This window comes from Rattus norvegicus, chromosome 2 (genome assembly GCF_021556685.1).
Source record: "Rattus norvegicus strain SHRSP/BbbUtx chromosome 2, alternate assembly SHRSP_T2T, whole genome shotgun sequence".
Classification (NCBI taxonomy): domain Eukaryota; kingdom Metazoa; phylum Chordata; class Mammalia; order Rodentia; family Muridae; genus Rattus; species Rattus norvegicus.
In genome coordinates this window covers 176,929,710-176,948,547 of record NC_141535.1, presented here as the reverse complement: position 1 = coordinate 176,948,547, position 18,838 = coordinate 176,929,710, and the positions used below count along the sequence as shown (strand labels likewise).

The 18,838-nt window shown below is 48.3% G+C and overlaps 1 protein-coding gene and 1 long non-coding RNA gene across 4 annotated transcripts; both read right to left on the bottom strand.

The window, feature by feature from the left end:
- Nucleotides 1–505: 505 nt before the first annotated feature.
- Nucleotides 506–9,610, bottom strand: Ube2q1 (ubiquitin conjugating enzyme E2 Q1). Of its 3 annotated transcripts, none has more exons than XR_015661362.1 (13): nucleotides 9,181–9,610; nucleotides 6,918–7,022; nucleotides 6,486–6,590; nucleotides 5,825–5,875; nucleotides 3,613–3,753; nucleotides 3,343–3,427; nucleotides 2,692–2,752; nucleotides 2,411–2,501; nucleotides 2,240–2,298; nucleotides 2,093–2,141; nucleotides 1,724–1,974; nucleotides 1,385–1,451; nucleotides 506–988 (listed from the first exon to the last, which is right to left on the bottom strand). XR_015661362.1 is itself a non-coding variant. In NM_001106448.2 (13 exon segments), coding segments are annotated over 13 exon segments (1,269 nt in total). In that variant the 5' UTR covers nucleotides 9,508–9,596; the 3' UTR covers nucleotides 506–956.
- A 5,687-nt stretch (nucleotides 9,611–15,297) lies between these two features.
- Nucleotides 15,298–18,798, bottom strand: LOC147996357 (uncharacterized). Its single transcript, XR_015676440.1, has 2 exons — nucleotides 18,671–18,798; nucleotides 15,298–15,739 (listed from the first exon to the last, which is right to left on the bottom strand). It is a non-coding gene; the product is annotated as an uncharacterized LOC147996357 (long non-coding RNA).
- Nucleotides 18,799–18,838: the final 40 nt, after the last annotated feature.

Sequence of the window (18,838 nt, the reverse complement as noted above, 5' to 3'; positions counted from 1 at the left end):
CAAAGTTCAAGTCTTTTCTTAGATAATCTAATGAAGCAGATGAGAGGTGAGAAGAGAGGACAGGAAGGCAGGGAACCAATGAGTTACAGCCGCTCTGCGTGTTGCTTGGGATTAGAGAAAACCTCATGCATCCAGGAGCCAGGGCACCACCCACTCAACTTAAAAGGACTTTATGAAGCAGCTACTCAAGTCTCATCTTTTTCTTGGAAATTTCAAAAATGGAGATTAGTACAAAGAGGTACTAATAATCAGGATGTCCCTGGGCCTCTCACTGTGGTTCAGCAGGCCAGACTGTTCCAAGGAGTACAGGTGCGGGTTGCTCCAGAGGCCTCCGGGAGCAGTCTAGGGTCAGATCAGGCAGGCGCTTCAGTTTGCCGATTCTCTTGTGCCAGCAGCAAATCGCAGCTTCTCCGTGCTACCAAAGCACGGTGGGCCTGGCACCCTCCCCCCACCCGGCAGTCAGGGGATGTGGGAATAAAAATAAAGATGAGTCAAGACCAGCATCTTCAAATTAACAAACTGTAATTGTTTTCCCAAAGATACATTTTTTTCATACACATCCATCATACACTGTAACCAAAAAGAGCAGTGTACATGAAATAAGAGAAAATAAATTAAAAACCCATAGCATAGGTAAGGAGGCTCTAGTCTGGAGCACAGCTGAGTTTCCAGCAATATAAGGAGGCTTGAGAGTTTCTTTATAAGAATGCCTGCTAGCAAGGGTTCCAGCGAGGTGGTTGGTCTGTAGTCAGTCTTGAGTACTTGAGACAGTTCAGTGTTGTGGGTGGTTGGTTTTCCTTAGCGTTTAGAATAGCCATCATTGTCCTGCAATAGGCAGAGCTATCACGTCCAGGAAAAATGAGGGGAACCAGAGGCAGCGTGAGATCCAAATACAGCATTCAAAGGTAATTGGTCCAGTGGTGCCTGGGGAGGAGGAAGGGGATGATACTCCAGGGTTAGCCATCTTCCTTCGGGGGTGTGTACCAGCCTGCACAAAAACAAAGAAAAACCACAAACCAGCATAGTGAGGGGCAGGCCCAGGCCAACTTCACCTATTGCAATCCCTGAGGACACTCCATGTTCCAGGAAAGCAGATCCTAGGAAGGATGTCAAGTAGGGGAGCTGAGGCTGCTTACCCAGAGTTACTATAAGGGAGGGAGAATGGGGAGCCCACTCAGGACAGGAACTGGATGAGCTTTGCAGAGTGACAGCAGAGGGCAGGGCCCAGGCTACCTTCAACCCCACTGCTGGGAAGAAGGGTGACAATACTACAGAGTTCTGAAGAACTGGGCAGATGATGGACAAGTGGACAGTAAGCTCAGAAACCAAAGAGGTCCCTGGACTTGACTAGAGTGGGACCTGGGCCTGGGGGCCCCAGCCTCACCGTTTTTTTCGTGGATCTGCACCAAGGACTTGTAGGACTGCTGTGCTCTTGTCAGACTATACTGAGACTGGGGAGAGAAAAACCAGATCAGGCCATGGCCAGCTGCAACCTACTGTCCCTCACCTGCAGGCTGTCATCCAGGCAGCCACAAGTCCCAGCTTCCAGAACTATCTCTGCCTGGGAAGGCCTTGAGGATACCACACATGATTTCCCTTTCCAGACCTGTACCACCCCAACATGTGAGGAAGCCCCTGGGCCAATGCCCTCCCTCCATTGCAGGGGCCCAAGCAGGCTGGGGCCTAAACTATACTTGGCTCCCCACAGTCCCAGGGTCCTTACTTTGTTGGCTCCGAACTGCACCCGTGCCTTCCCCTTCACCAGCGTGGCGCTGATCTGCATGATCACGGACTCTATGGAGTAGGCGCTGCTCCAGCCCTGGGGCACGGCAGGGACAAAGCAGGAAGTCAGGATACAGCTTCCTGAGACACCTTCAGCACCTTTCCAGGCATGAGGCTGCCTTTACAGAAGGGTCCCTTTACTCCCAGTACAGTCACCACCTGTCCGCTTAGGTTGCTGGGTACAGGCTATGCCTAGTGCAATGAAAGGGCCATATTATGGCTGCAGCTTGTTCCCCCACCCCATTAACCAATGGGGTTAAAGCTCAGCCAGCCCCACCCAGGCCAATGGCCAAGAGTGAAACAGGCTCACCTGCTTGGTGAGCAGCTCCATGCAGATGGCACCTCCGCCCAGAACATACCTGTAGAAGAAGGGTTAGTCAGCTGTGCCCGGCCACGGGCCCAGCCCCTTCCGCACCTGCTGCACCACAATGGCTATTCCCTTTGCCCAGCCACTCACCCTCCAGAGAGGACTGGAGACACAACCCTGACGAACGGTGGGTCAAAGGGGAAGTTATCCTGAGAGAAAGGCGGGCAAGAGTTAGGGAAGGGAGGCCAGCATCCTCACAAGATTCATGGCGGACAGGGAAGGCTCAGCCAGGGACAGAGCACTGAGAACAGGTCATCTTACTTTAAAGGAGAAGTTGAGTAGGATGAAGTCTGCTCCTTCCTTCTCCTTTAGGATCTGAAGATCATTGTGCAAAGCGCTGTCCTGGTCAACTCTACAAAGCAATGAATCTGGGTTCAGCCTGCTGGGTGCTGACCAAGCAGCCTCCTAAGGGTTCCATTGCCCATACCTGCTCCTGGGACCCCACAACCAACACACTGAAAAGGAGAGGACTGTCTCTAGGGCTCCACTGGTCACTCCACACATGTGGTTCCCTCAACCCTCATCCCAGAGCTGCCACTCACTTGAGGAGTTTGACATTCCAGTCATACAGACTGTCATTCACGAGTTCGACTGCATAGTTTCCTGGAAGGAAAGGAGGCACTGGCCTCAGTAAGATGGGTCTGGACCAAGGGGCAGATTCCTCCCTCCCTTAAGAAAAAGGTTCAAGCTGGGTGGTGGTGCAGCCTTTAATCCCAGCACTCAGGAGGCAGAGGCAGAGGCAGGTGGATCTCTGAGTTTGAGGCCAGCCTGGTCTACAGCGTGAGTTCCAGGACAGCCAGGGCTATACAGAGAAAACCTGTCTTGGCAAACCAAAAAAAACCCCAAACCCAAAAACAATAACAACAAAAAAAACCCTCAAAGGGTCCAAGTCTGTTTCTGGATATGCACCAACCCATGCCTTGAGGAGTTCTAATCCTTGTCTGAAAAGTTCGTAAGCATTTGTGTGATCTAGAATTCTCAGGGGGTCCTTACCAGTATAATACTGTATCCTTTTAAAAGCAATCCCAGTAATCTGCCTATCACATGTGTATGTGTATGTGCCACCCATGAAGTAGAGGCTGTCATGTAGGACTGGAGACTGAACTCAGGCAAGCGCTTTTATCCACTTGCCATCTTCAAGTCCACACTGTGTCCTTTTTGAGGAACTCCTGCGCAGCCACGTGCAAACTCACCGCCTTTGAAACTCTGTGATCGGTATATATCCCTGAGCTCCTTCATCAGCCGGTCAGTGGCCTGCACCGAGCCAGACACTGCACCCTGGGAAGGAGGGAAAACACCATTACTCCTTGGTCTGGTGGGTAGACTTGGAGGCAGTCTGGACTAGGGATGGGACTGGACAGATCCAATAAAGGAGATAGCTCTCCATACTGACGGGCAGTGGTCTGCCACTCCCTAGCCAGTACCCACTAACCCTTTGCCTTGCCTCTCTACAAGGCACGTACATTTAAGTAATCTTGCCTCTGGTTCTTTTTAATTTTCTCTAGGATGGCCAGGTTTTCTTTTCCGATGCCATCATCTTCAGACTTCTTGCCCTCCGCTGGCTCCTCCTCTTTCATCTCATAGTGATCTAGGTCTTCTGTATCCTGAGGTAGGAGAGCAGAGCAAAGACACCACAGAGCTGGCAGACAGACGACCTTTTCTCAGTGCCGCTTGTCCCAGAGCCCCGAGCCCCCGCCGTGGTCTCAGCAGTAACTTCCCAGTTCTAGAAAATAGCCCCATTCCCACCCCAGTCTAATGGCCAAGGCGTGTTTGTTTTTAGTTTTTGGAAACAAAGTCTCATAGAGCCCAGGCTTGTCTTAAACTCATTATACAGCAAGGATAACCCCATCTTCCTGCTTCCATCTGCCTTTCATTTTGAGCTGGGGTCTTGCTGTGAAGCCTTTGCTGGGATGATACTGCTTCAGCCTCCCGAGTACTGTATTATGTCAGCATATCTGGTCTCCAAGGTAATTTCCTTTCCTTTCTAAATTCTTAAACCACAGCAGCAGAGCTACAAGGAGGACCAAGAAAGGGACTGTCTTCTTGTCCCTAGGAAAACCCTACTCCAACTGTCCCTAAAATTCCTTTGGCAGCGGCAGAAAACGTCCCAATTTCTAGATGAATGACTTTGGCTTGCAGTGGGGATGTAAAAGTGAAGCTTGTTTTACTAGGGCTCTCATCCAGGAGCCCTCAGGACCCTAGGCCTAAAGGAGGAAACTAGGAGCCAGCTAGGTGGCTCAGGGGTAAAGATGCTTGCTGAGAAGCCTGATAACTTGTGTTCACTCCCTGAAACCTACATGGTAGAAAGAACTGACTCCCCCAAGTTGTCCTGACTTACAACACACACAACACATCTTAAAAAACGAGAAGAAAAGCACACCAGACCATAAATCTGTTCTTTTCTCCCTATAAGAGCAGGGCCAGAATTAGGTCCCTGGAAGTACTCACTGCCAAGATGGAAATGAGGTGGCCCAAGCGGGAGACAGTACTACTCAACGATATAATTAGCTCCTCATTCCCCCTGCTCGGAGGGAACAAGCAGCTCGCCCAGCAGAGGCCACACTGAGGCAACCTCAGGCCCACAGTCAGGGGCTGTGGAAGTGGCACAGAGGGCTGAACACCTCCAAGAAGGACTAGGCTTCATGGATCACCAGCCCACTGCAGGCCTGAAGATCAGTACAAAATTACAGAGTCTGGGTCCAATGACAGGAAACATCATCAGAGACACCTTATAACAGGATGTCCTATCAAGTTCTGTACTGGGGCAACATACAACAGCTTACTTTATTCCTTTATAAAGTATTTATTATTCTATCATTATCTACACTTATCATAGAAAAGCTGAGGTCTAGTTCATTTTCATTAATAAATTTGATTAATTATCCAGTCAAAGAGACTTCACAACAGTAAGGTCAGTTCTATCTGGTTATGACGCTTAACTATGATTTACATTCCACTGTAGCCTGGGTGGCACGTGTCTGCAGCCCTGGCACTTACGAAGTAGAAACAGTAGGATCAATTCAAGCCATCCTCAGCTACATAAGTAAGTGTGAGGCCAGCCTGGCTTACACAAAAATAAATAGGAACTAGGGAAATGGCTCAGCAGTTCAGAGGCTGCTCTTCTAGAAAATGGGTTCCCAGCACCCACCCAGTGACTTACAACCACCTGTAATTCCAGTCTCAGGGAACTGATGCCCTTTTCTGGCCTCCACAGGCACTGCACACATATAGTACATAGACATGCACACAGCAAAAACATCCATGCATATAAAAATGAGAGATACACAGTACCTATTATTTGTTATTATTCTGTCAGGTGCACTATACGCTATTTATTATCTGAAACAACCACGTGATATGCATCATACTACTATTATATAAATGAGAAAACTGTAACTTAATGAGAATAAATAAAATTCCCCAACTAGGACAATCAGGATACAAACTAGGGTCTGTTGAGATTCCTGAAGCCATCTGAGATTAAGTTTGTCCAGTATTTACTTGTTTTAATAGACTGGCAAGTAAATGCTTTCAAAGAATGCAAGTACACATCGGCCAGTCAGTCTTTATCCTATTGCTGTTTCTTTCCCATTTGAAGCTGGAGCTGTTAGGATCAAATGACCCATGCTGACGACAAACACTTCCTGCCAATGCCGTCTTGAGTAGTAAGCCTACCTCGGGCATCTCTTCGTCTTCGTCTTCTGAAGATACTTCTTCCTGCGTGCACTGAGTGGAGAAGGAGCCAAAAATGAAAATCAGACCAGTGGGTTGCAGCATCTGACCTACCCCTCTAGCTTTGAAGGTCTGGAAGCTGGGCACTGCCCATAAAGATGACAGTCTCTCCACCAGCCAGATCTGAGTGGAAGCAAGAGCTCAAGGACAGATGATTTTGATACCAGCCAACTATTCTCTTCCTACCATATGCCAAAGAAGAAAATAGCTGTTTTTGTCATCTATTCTGCAGACCCCAGCTTACCTTTCCTCCTCTCATTTGATCTTCTCTAGAATGATAGTACATTTCTGGTCCTAAACAAGGGGCCTGGGTTTCCAATAGCCACCAACTGCTATTGCTACAATAATAATAAAGATTCCCTCCTCATCTCAACCCTCAGGATGCTGCCCCCGAGACTGAATTCTGATAGGACAGAAACAGTGAGTAGTGCCCCATTTAGCTAGATTCCCATCTGGAGAAGAAAGTGGCCGAGAATCACATGTGTGCTTGGGAGCAGTGGGGGTGGGAAGGAGCTACTGCAGTTCCATTTCAATTATCAAGTGTATCTCAAGCACTCTTTGGGATGACTGCCACAGGACCTAAGCCCATCCCTCAACTGAGTACCTGCTCTGCTGGCAAGGGCTGATCCAGCATTTCCACATCAGGATGCTGAGGGAGGTTGTAGAGTTTACACAGGTCAGAGATGATCCTCTTCAGATGCTGCAAGAGCTGGGGTGGGGAGACATCAAATATGTCTTTCCTACTACAATCTGGATAGCTGTGTGAGCTTTTAGCTTAGATCTCAAAATGGTGGCTGGTTCTCTACAGTGGATGGACCTTGTGGTGATAGGAATGACTTTTCCTAGTGGATCTATCCTGGATCTGCTATAGGACTCTGCTTCCTCTGGCTTCAGTAGGCAACTCTCTTAAAAAGTCAGGCCCAAGACATTCCACCTAGAGTACCACCCTTTTCAGATCTAGCTACCTCTCACAGGGTACTTTTATTGCTGAAGCCTCTCCAGGAACACACATACTCCTCCCCACTGCCCCCCTCACCAAAGTATTCCCTTTCTTTATGTCCACCAGCCTCTCCAAGACAGCAGCCAAGTTAGGATCATCAGACTCCACCGACCAGATGGGGGGCACAGCAGGGTATGATTCCTGAGGGGGAAAGCAGGGAGAGTGGTCACAATGAGAAACTTTAAGAGAAACCAGTTTTTGCCTAGCCTTCCTTCTTCTCTGAAGACTTCTGGTTCTTTTCTTTCCCACCACCATGCCCTACGGTCATAAATACTAGCTCAGCTTCCCTAGACAAATAGCCTGGAAGGGCCATACCCAAGAAGCATCCTGTGGACTCTCTCCCTCCCAGATAAAAACCAGGGCAAGCTCATGACAGTAAAGGAAGCTCTGGCTCTACTGTCCTGACTGCCTGCCACACTCTGAGTTCTTCCCACACCCAGGCCAGAGTCCTTCAGTGTTTCCAAACTCCAGAATCAGGGGAGGGAAGATCACCTCATAACAGTCACATTGATGAGAAAAATGCAGGCTTGTAGCCACCAGGGGAGGAGGAACTAAAATAAAACTGTTTCCAAAGCTAATAGTAAAAGGGCATTTGCAAGATCCACCCCCAGCCCAGAGCCCCCCTAAGACCCATTCTCCCTACCACTCCCTCAGGAACCTGCCCTCATCCTGAGTCCAGGCATGGGCTGGGAGAAAAAAGCCTACGCTACTGACATTCCCAGCATTCCTGAGCCACCATGCCAAAGGAGCCTCACCAGACTCCCCTCCTCTGCCCAAGGCAAGGGGGCCAGTGTAGGCCAAGTTTCTTTTAGAGGGGCCATGGGCACTGCAGCTGAGAACCCCCAAAGACAAAGAGAGTAGACGGCCTCTGGCAACTGAAAGGAAGCAGCTGGAGGAAGCAGACCTACCCGTAAGTGAATCCACTTAGCAAAATCCAATCTTTGATGTTTCAACACATGCCAAGGAAGCCTTACCCACTTCTACTGGGGATCTTAGCGATGCCATAGTTCTAACCAGTGCTGCAGGAAAAACAGTACCAAAGATGCTAAAATCTTTACTTGACTGAGCCACTCCTGGTGGTCATAGCTTGGTGAGGTAAGCCTCAGCTTGGATAGATGAGTCCCCATCAAAACTCAAGTATCTCATTATTACTCCACTCCCAAAGTTACCTCACCAAACCACGACCTGGTTTGGTGGCAGAAAGGGCTAGAAAACACCATGAAAAATGAATTGAAGCTTCCAAGAACCACAAAACTCACAAGTCTGTCTTCCCCCCCCAGGCAACTCCCATTTCTAGTGTGGAGAGCTAGCTGCCCACTAGCTCTCTGGCTAGCTCTAGGAGGGACAAGATCATTACAGTGGGTGTTACCGAACAACATGAGCACTAGATCACACAGTACCAGCTGTTAAAACATTACACCCAACAATTTCCTCAAGGGACACTAGGGGATAAAATAAGGCAGGACACATGTAAGGTGCTTCCTAATCTAGTATAGTTAGGATGGAATGATGCCTACTGGGGAGAATGACACTGTTACTGCTCAACACACACACACACACACACACACACACACACACACACACACACACACAGACACACAGACACACACACACGCATGCACACTGCTATCACCACCAGAAAAGGCAACAATCACCAAGGATAAGCAGACATGATCCTAGGAATGGGGAGGGAAGTGCCAAAGTTGCTACCAGCCAAGGCAAAAAGAGGAGTTAAAGGTTAGTTACACCAGAGTAAGGAAGAGGAAATCCAACGTGGAGTCAATGAACGGCACTACTACTTGGTGAAATTCAGGGAGCAAAGGGGTTGCACGAGGGATGCTTGCGCAGGGAGCCCACAGGTGGTAACATCTAAGCGGAAAGAACTACTGAGAAGGGTCACTATGGAACTGGGCTGAGTTCCAGACTAGGTCCTTCCAGCAGAGGCCTGGAATCTTATTAGAGTTGGGGTGGGGAGAAGAAATGGGCATTTCTAGGTGACATGGTGAAGTTGTGGAGGAGTAAGCAGAAGGAGCCAAAACCTGAGGTGTGGGTGGATTCATAGGAAGATGTGGTTGAGGGGCCACATGTCCCGGTGTCCCTCGCTCTCAGGGGTCAACAGCAAAGACTGTGACTGCACCACAGAACCTCAAGCTGAAGAAACAAGTGTAGCCTTGGAGAGAAGGAGCCAAGCACCAAGAGGGAGCTCCGGCCTCCGGGTCCTTCGAGAGCAGGAGGTTGTATGGTGTGATTTCGAGCACCAGACAAGGGACCCCCAGCGTGGCGCAAGCGAGGTCCTCACCGTGATGTTGCAGTGGATGCGGACGGGGTCCCCCGGCACCGACCCCCGGGAGGGGAGATGGGGTCCGGGCGCAGCCCCGGCCCCGGCCCCTCCGGCTCCGGCCAGCAGGAACTCGCAGCTCAGCTCGTCCAGGCAGGCGCTGGCAATGCGGAAGCGCTCGTGGCCGCGGTGGAAGATGGACTCGAGCAGCTTCAGCTCCCGCCTCAGGCAGGGCCCTGGCCCCGGGCCCCCTCCCGGGCCGCCCCCGGCCCCCGGCGCCGCCCCCTGGACCCCCAGTTGCTGCCCCGGCCCCGGCTGCTGCTGCCCCTGCGGCTGCGGCTGCTGCATCCTCCGCTCCGCTCCGCTCCGGGGCCGGCGGGCCGGGAGCCTCCGGCCTCCGCTCCGGGCTCCGCCGCCGCCGCGGTCCGCACTTCCTGATCCCCCCTTCGCCAAGATGGCGCCGCCGCCACCTCCGGGACAGGCCCCCTCCGCTCGCCGGCCCACCCCCCCCACGGCCGCCGGAAGCCGCGCGCCCCTCCCCCTCCGCGGCGGCCCCGCCTCCGGCCTCACGTGACCTCTGAGCTCCGGCCCCCGGCACGTGATCCGCGCGTCTTTCCCGCCCCCCGGCCCGCGCCTGTCACCCTCCACATGTGACCCGCGGCCCTCGCCTCGCTGCTCGAAGCGCTTCCGTGCGTGTACGTGCGTCGTGCGTGACTGTGCACCAGGGCCTTTGCCAGCGCTTCCCCGTCACATGGCCGGCGTCTCCTGTCACGTGGTCGTCGCCTGTGTTCCCAGGGGCTCCCCGCGCGGGACTCTTGCTTCCTGCTTGCGTCCGGCCGGCCCCGCGTGCGGTGGCTAGCGGTGTCCGTCCTGTATCCCCCATGGCGGTCGTCGGGCCGCGTCGCCTGCCTCTGCGTCTGCGGCGGCGAGCCCGGTGAGTGGTCGGAGAAATTGACTTGGATCTCCCTGCGGTTCCCGTACGGCGTGTGACCTTGGGTTATCTACGCTTCTACTGAGCCTCAGTTTCTCCATCAGAACAATGGCTCTGTACAAGACAGCGAGGCCTCCTTAGCCTGTTCCCAAAGACTCGGTGCAAGGTTACTGGTGTCGAGTATGGTCTCTGGTCAGTTATGTTTGGGGAGAAAGAATCACTGGAGTTCGTTTTTGTGAGTGCAGAGTACTAACCTAGGGATTGAATAGAAGACACCCTTGCCGACCTGACCTACTACTTACTATTCATCCTCCCACCTCGTCGCACTGATCCTGACCAGGACTTGAAATTTGTGGCACTACCTCGTCGTTTCCACTAGGTGGCACTATCACAAAGGACAACGGAGGGTCCTGAAAGCCAGCGCTGCAAACTGCAGGTGCCAGCCTGTTGTAAGGCCTGATAGCTTTGGAGCCAATTCACCTTGTGAGCCATTGGCCTGACCGCCGTCACCACCTTTATGTTTGTTGGAAGCTGACTGTACCTTGGTGCTGGGCTACTGATACACTCCATGATGCTAGCAGAAAGCTTTAATTGGCCAAGTTCAACTCTGGATGTTTAAAGAAATTAGTGTTCTTTGAGCCTTGGTGGGTGGTGGTGGAGGGGATGCTGGTTTTCTTGTGATGGGAGCAGCCTGAACATTTACCTGCATACCATCTTTGTGCCTATGTCCACAAGCTGGAAGCATAAAATACCGGGGTAAGCCAGTCCTAGCAGTACAGGATTGTAGTCCCAACTACCAAGAGAGTCAGAAGTCAAGACCTACCTGGATAACTTAGTAAACTCCTGCCTTGGTCAATAACTAATAAGAGCTGGTGATGTGGTAGAACGCTTGCCTAGAAAGTAGAAGCCCTGAATTTGACACCCCCCTCATCACACACAAAAAGAGTTAAGTATAAAAAGTCTAATTTATCAAGCATTCCCTGAGCCAGGAATATTGAGCAAATATTCCTAACCCTCTTAACGCCATTGCAAGGTGAGCATTTTAACCCCTATTTTATAGATAAAGGTCAGAATCTATAGCTACTGAGCAGAACTTCTGGGTCTGTCTCCATGTCCTCTACCCTGTTTTGTCTGCTTGCCTGCTTCCTTTATTTCTTTTGTTATTGTCAGGGTCTTGCTGTATAGCCCAGGCTGGCCTGGATTTCATTCTCTTGTCTCAACTTCCCAGTGCTTATATAGGCAAGCATGCACTACCTTGCTCAACTCCTCTATTCTGCCAGCCCCACATGCTTCCTTTTAGAACTTTTCAGACCACGTGACCTTTAGCCCTTACCCAAGGCACTGGAACTTGAGGTCTTCCTCTCAGCCTTCAAGTACTGAAATTATATGTTCTTGCACCAGGCCTGAGGAGCTTTATATGAAAGCAGTGTGTGTGTGTGTGTGTGTGTGTGTGTGTGTGTGTGTGTGTGTGTGTGCATATTTTGCATGCACATAGGTTCATGTGTGCCTGGTGTCCACAGAACCAGAAGAGGGCATTGGGTCCTCTGGAGCTGGAGGTAAAGATGATTTCAAGAAGCTTGTGAGTGCTTGGAACTGAAACCTGGGTCCTCTGCAAAAGCAAGAATTCTTATCCACCGAGCCACGTCCCCAAACCCATATACAAGTTTTAAATGTATACATTTACATATTGTCCTGAAGATTGAGCCCAGGGCCTCATCCTGCTAGGCTTTGTCGTTGAGCTACATTCCATATGGGGTTTATTTGGAAGAAACCATGACAATATTGCAGATTGGTAAGCCACATCTCCACCTCCCAGAGGAACCCAGAAGTCAAGGTCAGTGGGGCATGATGCCTTCTGTTGCTACTTCATTCAGCATCTCAGCTCTCTGGCTAAGATAGCTTTCAGTTGCTGATAAGCTTCATGTGCAATCATCTAAAATAATTGGGCATGAGTGTGGTATCCCCCTGAACTGGAAATGAAGTGGATATATTTACTTAGTGAATGCGGAGGCAAGTGGTTAAAAACTACCTGCCCTCATGAACTTCATATTAAGGAAAATAGAAATTATAAAGACAGAATCTACAAAACCAACTGACTTGTTAAATGTGGGAAATGAACAAATATTTACTGAGCACCTTCTGTGTGGTACACTGAAGAAACAGCATTGAATGAAACTGATTCAGTCCTTTCACATTTCTGTTCAGCCTGACAGTAGATCAGACACTTGGGCCAGCCAGATGCCACGCAAGCCTAGTGTCTTGAGTTTAATCCTGGGTACCACAAAGGTTGAAGAGCGTAGACTCCACAAAGCTGTCCTCTGATCTTCACACACCATGCCATGGCCTTTGCCCTGCCCCCAACAATAAATAAAAACTTTGAAAACCAGACATATAATGCATAGACAGACACTCAAGCACTGACTTTTAGTTGTAGTAAGTGCCTCAGAGAACACTGGAGATCTGGAAAGGAGTTCTGAAGAAATAACACCAATTTCTGAAGAGTGAGTAGAACGGGTGGAGCAAGAGCTGACAAGTCCCAAGTTATAGAGTGTGAGGAAAGGGGAAGAACTCAATTCAAGTTGTAATTAGCCAGATTTATGAAAACTCCAAGTAGGGTGACGGCCTTAAAGCCAAATCAAAGGCATGCTACCAGCAAGAGGTTAAGGAAAGGATTTTTGAAGATGGAGATGGCAATTATCTTGCTTCTGTGGAGTGGAACCTGTAGCTGTGTAGGAAACTACTTAAATCCCCTCAGCTATGTGAGGTGCTGTCTCTTTCCCCTTGTTCACAGCTATGAAGGAGATGCCTCTGTATACAGTGATAAGCAGGTTTACAGAAGCCGGAGCAAGCTGTTGATCATCTCACAGCAGTTACACCATTCTGTGGAGTTTACTAGTTCATCTTTCAGAAATTTAGGGCAGAGGCCAATAGACACCAAGGAGGCACCTGGTACAGATTATAATTTCCTTAACCATCACAATGGCACACAAAGGTTTTAAGGAAAGATGTAGCAAATTGAAAGAACAGAATAATTGGTCTAGTACAGAGGAGAATGATGGAGGTAGGGCAGACAAAGACCGGATTTTGGAGCATTAGGGATTTGAGCTTATTGTAAGAACCGGGAAGACCGAAAGGTCAATAGAGCCTTAAGCTGTGGAAGCACTATATCAGTAGCAAATATCAGTAGCAGCACTAACAGAGCTCAGCTTTGTGGGAAACCAAGATTTGGTTCTGAAGTGGAAGGAGGTTGCAAAGGAAGGCGTAAATTCTAAAACAAAGGAGAGGACCCAGCAGTACTCAGGATTCTGAGACAGGAAGATCATGAATTTGATGCCAGCCCAGGCTACACAGAACCTGTATTTAAAAAAAAAAAAATGGAAAAAGAAATAGGATTGTAGGGTTATCAGTGGTAGAGTATAAATTTTTTTTTCCCTCTAATGTCTCCTTTTCTTACAAACAGTAACTAGTTCTCTTAACTTCCTGCCAGCCTTGTAATTGCTGAGTGGTGCACTGTCAAAGCTGTGGCCCTTCTTCCCAGCCTGTGGCTGCCTTATCATACCACCACACGTTTTCAAAATGGCAGCAACACAACACCTCCTCAACTTGCCGTCATGAGATATTACCACAGGAACTGTGGCAATACCCTCTTTCCTGCCTCAGCCTGTGGCCATTATGAAATACCATCAAAGGAAGAGGTTACTGCAGGAGCTAGCTGTCCACAGTGGTGGCCCCTCCTCACTAACCTCCCAAGCAGCTCATGGGCCCAATACAGGGAAAAGGGGATGGGAAAAACCCTACCAATTCCTCAATGGGAAAACCCACCAATCTTGAGTTCTCCAAGTTTAGAATGTGAAATCCCACCAATCTTCACACTGGAAATCTGCCCAGAAAAGTTCCACCCCCTGAGAAATCCTGCCCTTTGTTCAATCTCTGGGGTCCATTTCCGGAAGCCACCTCTGGATTTGTCCTTCCTCCTGGATTTATACTTCCAATCTCTTTCATGATATTTGCTTCCTGGTGTGACTCTCTCATAGGCCAAGAAGCAATGAAGACAAGGGAAGAATTAAAGAAGAGGAGCAGAGGGGTTGGGGATTTAGCTCAGTGGTAGAGCGCTTGCCTAGGAAGCGCAAGGCCCTGGGTTCGGTCCCCAGCTCCGAAAAAAAGAAAAAAAAAAAAAAAAAGAAGAGGAGCAGGACTGAGGTTCCTGATTTCTTCAGCTCAGCTGGGGATCCCCTCCCATGGGAACTGCAATGTCTCTGCTAAGAAGGTTTCCTCTCAGAGCTGTGTGGTCCCTGGGCTCCCAAGTCTTAGGATGCCCTGCCCTTGGGACACTGTCCCACATTAGAGTTGTGCAGTTCCTGGGCTTTGGAGTCCCAGGATACCCTTCCATTTGAGCAGGAACTTAGAAGCCCTCCTCCCAATTTCTAACTCAGCCCCTTCAAAGATTTCTCCCAACCGTTCCTCCCTCAGTTCCCCAACAGTATGTGTAGAGTCCCTTCTCTCGGTTTTTCTCAGTACTGGCAACTCCAAACTATAACAACTGTTCTAGCCTATCTGCTCAGCTTAGCTTCTCCTGGCTCAGCTGCTACCAACTGTCTTCTGTCTTCTTACACTGTTAGTCCAATTTATGTTCAACTGCCTTGTCTTCTCCCTCTGCTAGTCCAGTGCTCTTTCTCAGCCTCAGCTGGCTTTTTTTTTCCTTCTCCTGTTCCCAGAAATCCAAGAGGCACCCAACACTGAAGATCATAGGATCAAGCAGTTCTAACAGCTAAGAATTCTTGAAAGGTCAGGTGATTAGCAACTGGGGATCCTTTAAAGGCCCAGGCACACAAGATGAATTACACTACAACAGAGGACTTGCTGAGCATGTGCAATCCCTATTGTATACCACCAATAAATCGGATCCAAGAATAGTTACCCAGATGGAGAGAGACTTGTGAAATAATGGATGAAGGATGATTACAAAGGTATAGCACACTTTGCTTCTCTTCGCACAATGTCTAAAATGTATGTTTTATGTATGTATTTGTATGCCCAATATGACAGCTGAACAGTGGTGGTATACACTCAGCACTCAGGAAATAGACAGGCAGATCTCCGAATTTGAAGCCAGCACAGTCTACAGAATGAGTTCCAGGTCAACCAAAGCTGGACAGAGACACTCTGTCTTGAAAAACAAAACAATAACAAAACAGACATGAATGCTATTTTAAATAAATGTTCTTATTTATTTAAATGATCAAAATTTATTTTAAAAAGTAGTGCTATTTTAATTGTTTTAAATAGGAAACAAATCAAATGTCTATCAAGAGTGGGATGGGTAAGTGATGATATAGTCACACATTGGAACACTCCAGCTGTGAAGAGTAAAAAAACAACATCCATGATTCTCAACATAATGGCAATAAAACAGACAAAAAGATTATGATTCCATATAAAGTACAGCAGGCAAAGTTGACTTGTGCTATTAGAAGTCAGAATGGCAGTCAGCTCTTTTTTTTTTTTTTTTTTTTTTTTTTGTCTAAAAAAAAAATTGTGTCTGGATATGGTGGTACATGCCTGGAATCCCAAAACTTGGTAGTTAGAGTCAGCAGGATCAGGAGCTCAAGGCCAGCCGGGACTTGAGATCAGCCGAGGCTTCATGAAACTCTGTCTCAAAAAAGCAAAAACAAATTATGATAAATTACACACACTATAAAATGTACTGTTTGCATTCATACTATTATGTAATAATTTCCAATAACTAGTTTCAGAATTTTTTATGCATATGAGTGCTTGCTTGCATGTACATGTGTGGTGTGTGTGTGTATCTGTATCAATGGGTACAATGTTTGTGGAGGCCAGAAGGAACATTCCGCCCCCTGAAATTGGAGTTACAGGTGGTTGTGAGCTGTGGTTGCTAGGAACCAAACTGGAGACCTCTGGAAGAGCAGCCAGTGCTCTTAAACACAGACATTCTCCAGCCCCAGTACTTGAAGAGACAAGGGGTCTCTTGTCCTTGAAGAGGAGGAATAGTGACAGGGAGAAGCACCTGGCCATTGATAATTGTTCCTTTACACAAAATCTGGGCGTTTCTATCAGGATAGTGTATCCAGATATGCTGATTATACTTCTCTGTGATTGATATACCTAAATATTTGTAGATACATAGTTTTGTCTCTTTGGAGGCATGATTTTGAATCCTCTTTGCTACTTTGTGTTTTAAAGTTGGTCTTCATGAACACAAATATTACTGTGGTAGCAAAAATTTAAAATGCAAAGCACTTCAAATAAAGGAAATATATTAATTTTAATGTCTTCAGGAGAAAACATTCCTTGTAATTAGGGGCACTAGAACTCTGCTTAGTCACCCTCATATGTGTGTGTGTGTGTGTGTGTGTGTGTGTGTGTGTGTGTGTGTGTGTGTCAGGGCTGATAATTCGATAATTCTGTGTTTGTCCCAACCCTGTATGGTTCTATGTCTCCTCCCACCTGTCTTCTTGGGGAGTACAAAGGTGTGTGGGTACGGGTGAAGAGGGAGGTGTCCCACTCTCCTTTGTAACTTGTGGCTTTTCTCTGTTGATTCATTACTTGCCAAGCTAGAAGTAAACTCAAAGCAAAAAATTGAAGATTTGAGAAGAAGGAGGTGAATAGGTTACCTCCTCAGGCTTTAGACAACTGAGTGCCCGCCTCATAAACCCATAATTTAGATGGTCAATGCCCCACCCCTAACCAGTCATCCAAAAGAAAGGTGAATGACCCACTCCCCAAGCCTGTCATGTAGAAGGTAGCGGATGTAGAAGTCTGCCATCTAGAAGGCAATGAATGGTTCGCTAAGTGTGTCACCAAAAGGGGAGTAGCCTTCAGCCCACCATCAGGAAGAGTAAGCACTCCAGGAAATTGAGTAACAAAAGACATTGTCAGCCTTCTGCCATCATGCCGCATCCCCTGGAGATGCTGTCTCAGATGTAGAATACGTGAGCTAGCCTTGCCTTATAGCTCAGCTCCGCTTTCACTTGTGTCCTATCCAGTCTCTGTTGCCTTCCCTGTTCCCAGCCTCCGAAGTCCTTTTATATGTCTCTCCTAGAGCAGTCAGCACAGTGTGGTCTATTTTACTGGAACTAAGTTATTTTTGACCATCACCTCCTCTGTGCCAAACAATTCTGCAATTCTGAGCTCACTTCTTTTTTTTTTTTTTTTTTTTTTTTGGAGCTGGGGACCAAACCCAGGGCCTTGCGCTTGCTAGGCAAGTGCTCTACCACTGAGCCAAATCACCAACCCCCCCTAGGCTTCACTTCTTGGTGTTTATATCTCTTTCTAAATTAATTATTACACACACATACCCTGCCCTGGACCTATGACATAGATTTAAATTCACTTCCACATGCACTGTGGTTGTTCCCCTCCCTGTCATCTTGCTTCCTCTCTTGTGCTTTGTCCCTTTCCCCTCAAGCTCTTCTCTGAGCCCTTTTCCTCCCATGCTGGTGATTGAATTTAAGGCTTTGTACATGCCAGGCAAGCATTATGTCACCAAGTTGCATCACTGTCGCCTGGATGGTGACGGCATTGGACATTTGTTAGATAAGTTGCTTCTGCCTGAACTTATTATACATATTCAGAATGTCTATCATGCATCACAAGGTTTTCTGTTAAGTCCCTATCTCAAGCCAGGCCCTACACCAGTTCATACTCTGATTGTAAAGGCAGTGGCTGCTGTAGAAGGATTCCATTCTAGAAGAGTCTAGCAAGGTGCCAAATGAACTCAATCTTTTGTCAGTCACAGCTTCCCTGAGGAACTTAAATTCATGAAAACACTCAAGTTTAAGTAGAAGGTAGTTAGGGACGATGCGGGTGATAAAAGAACTGGAGAGAACTACGTGTTTAAAAGACTGAGGGCTGGGAGGGGTTAAATAGTCAAGGATCTTAAAGACATTGTCAATAGCTGGATGTGGAGCTGAGACACAGGCATTGATGAGATGAAGAGAAGCCTTGCTGTCTGCTGAGTCTGCTTCAGATAGAAATCTTTTTGGTTGAAAGTGACCACTGATCCACTAAGAAAAAAGAGGTCTTTTATGGGCTCAGTAGCTAAAAGTTCAGGGCTTTCAAGATCAAAGATGTCATTGAGTTTTGACACCTCTCATCTTTGCTCTTTTTGTGTTAGCTTCATTCTTTCTCTGTGAAACGGTCCCTGATCTCCCCAGAACACAGCGTGGAAGGAACCATTGATATTGGTTGCTTATGCAGATCTCAGAACTTTCAAGGCTACCTTCTTTTCAAGAGGTCTAGACCTATCTAGCTTAGATTCCCCAGGAGGGGAATCTTGGCCTTGTCTGAGCTTATGGAAGCAGAGAAAAGGGCAGGTGAAAGGACTCTATTCCAAAACTCCAGAGAAATTTGCCAGTACCCTGCTCCCGGCTTCTTTGTTCAAGGTCTTAACATGCATATTCTCTGCCACAACCCTAGCTTTCCAGAAGACTAGAATCATTACTTTGGGTAAGAGCATAGAGGAAGACAGAAACGCCCCCAACCCACCCCCCACACAGAGAGCCCTGACCTACTTGTCTCCCTCCCACTCTCACACCCTCCCAGTCCTGCTCAAACCTCTCCATGTTGTGCCCCAACTTCGGAGCATTTGAGCAGTCGGTCGCTTTCATCTCACCATATCACGCACACCCCACCTAGGCAGGCCCAGTCAAAGGTCCTCTCCCAGGGACCACCTTTTTTTCCCTGGGATCCCGCGCTTCCGCCTCCGGGGCGGAGACTCCTCCC

Excerpts from the sequence above, each read along its gene's own strand:
- Ube2q1 (XM_087619720.1), bottom strand. The coding sequence starts at position 6,515 with ATGCTGGATCAGCCCTTGCCAGCAGAGCAG. Across the intron at positions 3,754-5,824 it reads AAGACGAAGAGATGCCCGAG|GATACAGAAGACCTAGATCA; the intron begins GTAGGCTTACTA and ends CTCCTACCTCAG. Across the intron at positions 2,502-2,691 it reads TGGAATGTCAAACTCCTCAA|AGTTGACCAGGACAGCGCTT; the intron begins GTGAGTGGCAGC and ends ATTGCTTTGTAG.